This window comes from Populus euphratica, unplaced genomic scaffold (genome assembly GCF_000495115.2).
Source record: "Populus euphratica unplaced genomic scaffold, PopEup_1.0 scaffold123.1, whole genome shotgun sequence".
NCBI lineage: Eukaryota > Viridiplantae > Streptophyta > Magnoliopsida > Malpighiales > Salicaceae > Populus > Populus euphratica.
In genome coordinates this window covers 725,840-732,404 of record NW_011499924.1, presented here as the reverse complement: position 1 = coordinate 732,404, position 6,565 = coordinate 725,840, and the positions used below count along the sequence as shown (strand labels likewise).

At 35.8% G+C, this 6,565-nt stretch overlaps 1 protein-coding gene across 1 annotated transcript; it reads left to right on the top strand.

Annotated features, from left to right (window-relative positions):
- The first annotated feature begins 2,334 nt into the window (after positions 1 to 2,334).
- APG2 (Sec-independent periplasmic protein translocase) lies at positions 2,335 to 6,260 on the top strand. Its single transcript, XM_011040413.1, has 4 exons — positions 2,335 to 2,684; positions 3,088 to 3,389; positions 5,113 to 5,403; positions 5,795 to 6,260. Exons 1-4 carry the CDS (start codon positions 2,411 to 2,413, stop codon positions 6,002 to 6,004), a joined length of 1,077 nt encoding a protein of 358 aa, XP_011038715.1. The 5' UTR covers positions 2,335 to 2,410; the 3' UTR covers positions 6,005 to 6,260.
- The last annotated feature ends 305 nt before the right edge of the window (positions 6,261 to 6,565 follow it).

The window sequence follows — 6,565 nt, the reverse complement described above, 5'->3', positions numbered from 1 at the left end:
GAACAAATTGGCAGACCTTTTATGCATTCCTGCTTTGGCCGCCTTTGGATTCTCGAAAGCGCAGCTTTGAAATTCTCGAGTGACAAGAACCCTGATTTCAACTCCATATGCGAGATGGCAACAAATCTAGCCTCAAATGGTAATTTTAGGAGAGGGTAAGTATTATAACATAAATAACTATTAATTCACAACATTTGATGTTTACAGATGCAAGAAACTGGACTTGTAGAAATCTCAATAAATGATTTATGTAGAATTGGAATTTAAATAAGCGCCTATGGTTTCTTTGAATCTCGTCTGCTAAAATACTCTGTTAAATTATCCAGAAGATAAATGATTGATTATGAACATGCATATTTGAGATGACCATGATATTATTATCCAGTAAAAGGATGGGTTAGATACGCATACTGGAAGCTTTTCATTGAATTCAGCAGCATAGTCACCGGCAAGACTTGAGTTCATTGGCAAAGTTAGGACGTGCTCCAACAATCTGCATAACCAGAATGTACGAAAACTGGTAATTCACCATGGCTCTTCTAACTCATGCGATGGGAAATTACCTCCGTACATCTTCTTTAGATGGAGGGAGAACAGCTAACTATCTATGAGATATTCGAGATCTTGCTCTTTTTTCCAGAAGCTGATCAGCATCCTGTAGATACGTCTTGATTTTTACGTCATCTTAACAAGTTAAAACTACCATAATCATGTGCAGTTGATGCACTACGAATGGAATGTACACTAGCTTTCGACACGTTTTTCTGCTTATTTTACTGCCAATTGGCTTTAAGTGCCATGTTTAAAGATAACTACAGGGAGAAGAGCTTCTACTTCTCCTACGGATTTACTATTTCTCATGTAAAAGATCCGGAAATAAATTATGATAAGCATCTCTCTGCAAATGATATATAAACTGGCAAGGAAGAAGGAAGCAAGAAAACAATGCAAGGAATAACATTTGAACATACCAATCGGCAACTAACACCAACAAGAACGGCCTGTGATCGATGTTACTCGTTGCACTGCATCCAACAAGCTATAAAGTAACCATTGTTTCTCCGAAAAGTGGAAAACCCAAAAAAAGGAAAAACAAGGAACTGTAAATATATCAATCGGAGATTTCAAACCGAAGAAAACTTGCTATCTTTTTTATAAAAAAGAAATCCTTACCGTAAAAGTTTCCTCAAAAGAACAATCGAACTCGCCAAGTGCAAAAATAATTGTTTTATGTGCTAATCCACACACTCCCTGACAGCAAGTGACAACATATGGCCTGTGTGAAAACAGAAGATTAGAATTCACCGCAACATGGCTATCATGAACTGGGCATCATAGGATGCCTACAAGAAGATCTCAAGATCAGGAAACTCGAATCCTTTCATCATGAGTCAATATTCTCGACAAAAAAATGTTACCATTTTTAGAATAACAAATGGTGTTCCATGGCGGTTTCCTGAATGTTCAATAGTCATTACAAACATATTAATACTATATTTTACATATTTTCACTCATCTGCTTCAAAATTACAACAATTCCTAATCAATGTATTATATATCAACAACCCACTAGGATAAGAACTACAATTCAGGCCAAGATTTTTGTTTTTTTAAAGGTTACTAATATGAGTCGTATAAATTTTAGAATTATTAAAAATTTATATATTTATTAATTTTAGGATTCATGATATACATTTATTAACCTGAATATTACATTAATAATAAAAAAAAAATATCATAATTCAAATCTACATAACCTTTGATAAAAAAATTATTTAAAGAATAATTTCATCATCTTTCCTTGATATAATTCGCGTTATAATAAGCTGTATTACAACTTTTTTTTATTATCAATCAAATAATTATATTATAAAAAAAATTTAAAATTATTAAATAAAAAATAATTTTAACCTCTTTATTATCCTGCGCAAGTATATCACCTTAAAGATGTTAAATGGTGAAGTTTTTGAAGTTATTTTAAGTTCCACCATACAATTAAACATAATTATTTGTACTGAATATTTTCCTAAATTTATCCAGAACAAGCACAGTGAAATCCAAAAAATAAATCGAAGTTATTTTAACACAAGAAAAAAGAAATAATTAAAAAAAATATGTTTTTTTAATGAGAATCGATTATGTTTTTCCCTAAAAAAAGAAAAAGGAAAAGAGAGAGAAATACTAAGCCATTTTCATGGGCTCCGATTGTAAGTCCAATGGGCTTGGCTAGTCAACAAAGTAGGCTTCTTCCAAGGTCTGGCAAGAAGGAATGGAATGAGAAAAATATCAGCGGCAGCCCGGAATTCGGACGATAACGAGAGCCAACCAATCTTTAAACGTTTCAGATTTATTTGCCTTCTGTGTATTGCTAATTGCAACACCGTGAAAAAGGGAATACTCCATAGAAATTATGGGGAGCACGAGTCTCATCCCTCATTTGCAACTCCACGGTTGCTTCTACAAACGCTTGGACTCCGTCAGAAACGAACACCAACAATTTCCTTCACTACAGCTCAACATTAATTCCAAGAGGAGAGGGGGATTGAGATTCGATGCTCCGCATACCAGGTCGACAAATTTCAGAAGAGTCGTTTGTTTCGCTGCTGTTGACGATGACGTCTCCGAGAAGCAGCAGCAGCAGCAAGATTCAACCAGTACTAGCTCACTTCTCGAGGATAGGCCTGGTAAGATCATTCATAATAACCCAATTTCGCAAATTTCTTTTTGTCTTTCTTAATTATCGGAATTACCTTGTTCTTAATAATCGAAATTGAGGAAAATCGGATTTTTGTTGTGGTTTATTTATGTTCATGCTGCTATGCTATGCAAGAAGGCTATTTTCTGTGAAGTAGTTTTACTCTCCGCCGTCACCTGCTTATAATAATAGCGTAAAAAATGTATTTTGATAGTAGTTTTGCAAACTAGTTTGTAATTTCGAGATTCCGGATATTTTGATGGGAGCTTCTTCTGGATTCATGGGTTCTTAATGATTCTTTGTTAGTTTATCTTATCCAGGTCTTTGTAGCTATCATGCTTACTTGACTGTATATAAGATGTTTAGTATCAATCTTGTATTGAACAATACAGATACAGATGTGGTCGATAGTATGCCAGAAAAATTTGGGCAAGATAGTGAAGGAAGTCCGATTTACAATTTTCTTTATCCCCAAAAAGAGCTACTTCCCGATGATAAAGAAATGAGCTTATTTGATCACCTTGAAGAGTTGCGAGAGAGAATATTTGTTTCAGTTTTGGCGGTTGGAGCTGCTATCTTGGGATGCTTTGCATTTTCAAAAGAACTCGTTATAGTTCTTGAAGCTCCTGTTAAATCGCAAGGTGTACGATTTCTGCAACTAGCTCCTGGAGAATTTTTCTTCACAACTTTAAAGGTTAGACCAAATGAATATCCTTTGCCTTCTTAATGCATGCCACTTTGTTAGTTGCAGTTACATGATATTACCAGTCCAAACGAAAGGAAAAATAATGATTTTTTTATGTCGAATTAGATACACATAATGAACTTATGCTTCTCATTTCGCTCCTTGTGTTGTGTTCACCCTGCATCCAAAGACGTGTTTTTTGGTTGTATATTATTCTAGCTATTTAGTTATGAAGTTGATTTGATGAATCATGACCTTAATGATCCCCCTATAATAATGATCTCTCACTGTCCATATTCAAGCCCTGCATTTAAACTTGTTCTGCAATTTTTGGGATCAGTGATTCACTGAAAGAGAATCTGTACATCTTACGATAGCCCCACCAACTTATTGCATAAAATAAAAGTCCTGAAACTTTGAGTTGCCTGTTAATTTCCACACGGTGCTGACTCATAAATCTATGGAAATTGAAACCGTGCTTTATGTCACACTTGATTCTTGTCTTTTTATGATGTAGAACAAGAGAAGAGATTAGGAAGCACAAGACCCCTGGAGTCTCAAAGAAATAAAAGGAAATAATTAATTATTTCAAGATTTTCTTTCTAAAACAAAAGCAGCTAATGTTTTTTGGTGGGTCCTAAATCGCTTTGTCAAGTGGTCTGGCCCATTGACAAAATAATTGCATTACCCTGATAATCCTCAACCTGAGACTAGATAATGGTGGTCTTCATGGTGTTCTTCCATAAGATGTAACTAGTTTTATGTTCGTCTTCAACCTAGTGCAAATCCAAACCCTTGAAAGTGGCTACACTGTGCGTTTTGTTTGTTAACAGATCAAGAAAGCTGAACTTGCTTGAGGAAACACAGTTACATCAACAGCAATTTAATTTTATGACGATTCATGTTTTTCAAGTGGTAGACAAGGCTTTCAAACACCCCCCCTCTCCCTCTAAATGATAAGATCTGTAAAGTGACAGGGGGAGCACATGAAGAGTACGTGATAAACATTAATGAAATTTTATAGAGAAATGACAAAAAGAAGAAGAAGAATTGCAAGAATAGAGAAAAAGAATGAAAAGAAAGCATGGACACCTATTTTGGAGAGATGAAAATGTTAATAGCTCGAAAGCTAAAAAGATGAAACTTGCTCATCTCTAATCACATGTTCATGTGATATACTCTTGTCCATGACACATACATTTGAAGTCTGTACCACGTGCAATGCTCCATTTCTCTAACCACCACTAGTAGCACCTCTGTAACTCAGAAGAATGCTAAAACAGAACACAGAGAGAGCATGTGCCTCACCTATTCACTCTGATGGTGATGTTCGATGATTGTATGACTCATGCTACAAATGTAATTCTTTGGCTCAATGTCTAATGTGGTCTGTTGGCAATCTAAAGACCACGCTCAAGGGGATTTTTATCTTGAAGGTTGCATCCTGCTCCTTTAATCAAATACCACTCACTGTCATTGTTTCTTTCCACTTTATACCTTGTCTTTGGCCTAATCCCCAGCATATGGCTTTCTTCTTTCCTGACCCATTATCATATGTATAGCAGAAATTATGGGATCCCTAGGGAATAAGATATTTATGCTTGTAGATTTTCTGAATTTCATTTTACCTTGTTAAAATTCAACCTCAGCATCCTCATTCCCTTACCTTTTGTATTTTAATTGGATATTAATAAGTTGATGTCCATAACATTAAAATGTTTGTGTGCTGCAGGTTTCAGGATATTGTGGCCTTCTTTTGGGAAGCCCGATTATTCTCTATGAGATCATAGCCTTTGTTATTCCAGGTTTAACAAAATCAGAGAGAAGGTTCCTGGGACCGATTGTTTTAGGCTCCTCGGTACTTTTTTATGCTGGAATTATTTTCTCCTATTTGATTTTAACTCCGGCAGCTTTGAATTTCTTCGTTAGTTATGCTGAGGGGGCTGTGGAATCTTTGTGGTCTATTGATCAATACTTCGAGTTTGTGCTTGTGCTTATGTTCAGCACAGGCTTGTCATTTCAGGTAAATATTTTTGATAGCTGTCTCCTTCCTCCCCATTTTCTGTTTGGATGTGGCATGGCTTTTATTTATCATGCCACGAAGGATTGTTTTTAGCTTCCACTAATTGGGAGTGCTATGTGGAACCGTTGTATCCTTGAAGTTTTTAACTAGTTTCATTACCTTTGTTCTGTGCAAAAAATATCGTTCTTGTCGTTTTCCTGTTCTATAAAACAGGCTAAGATGATTCTGTTACCATTTTAATTTTGTATTTTTATTTATTTATTTCACTTTACTCTCTCGTGTTGTATGTGTGGGTGGCAGTGGGTTTTTTTTTTTAATATATATGGATGAAATGCCAAAACATCATGAAACCCAGGGTGTGATAGATCAAGCTAACCTTCTTATTCAACAGGTTCCTGTGATACAAATTCTTCTTGGACAAACTGGCCTAGTTTCAGGAGACCAAATGCTTTCGATTTGGAGATACGTTGTAGTTGGTGCAGTTGTTGCAGCAGCTGTACTTACACCATCAACAGATCCTCTTACTCAGGTGCTTCTAGCGGGACCACTTCTAGGTCTTTACTTGGGTGGTGCATGGGTTGTCAAGCTTACAGGCCGATGATTGATTGTCCACGCTGTACAGCATATCGGGTTTGTTGCTAGTGGCCTGTGCATCAGGAGTATGACAGGTTTCTGTTAATTACCGAAGGATGATGAATGTCAAAGGGATGGGGAAGGAGAGTGAGCATCTTTGACATCGCTGGTTGGACTTGTACTATATAAGAGCTTTGCCTGATATAGTGATGGTAATGTTGTATGAAAAACGTTATGTTGAGGAGCCCAATGATAATTGTCAAATATGCCACTTGTATCTTAAATCTGACCAAATGTTAAGAAAAAGGTTTTTGTTGATCAAGTAATGCTCACCCGATCATCTCCTAGGTATACCATGAACAGAGATCATTCCCCGGCAGAAGCTTCTGCATATATGAAAACATGCATAAATATCTTAGAAGTTTTGTTTTCTTATATTTACTTGGATTGGACCTCTCAAATACATGGAAATATTTCAACCGTCTAGCATTAACTAGGAGGAAAGACCTTTATTCAGCGGTCAATTCAGATATTTGAATTTCGTTACTGTATGTGTATTTGCTAGAAATTAATTTTTTCTAAGTGATTT

Coding starts and splice junctions, on each gene's coding strand:
- APG2 (XM_011040413.1), top strand. CDS start 2,411: ATGGGGAGCACGAGTCTCATCCCTCATTTGCAACTCCACGGTTGCTTC. Junction 2,685..3,087: donor ACTTCTCGAGGATAGGCCTG/GTAAGATCATTC, acceptor TGAACAATACAG/ATACAGATGTGGTCGATAGT. Junction 3,390..5,112: donor TTTTCTTCACAACTTTAAAG/GTTAGACCAAAT, acceptor TGTGTGCTGCAG/GTTTCAGGATATTGTGGCCT.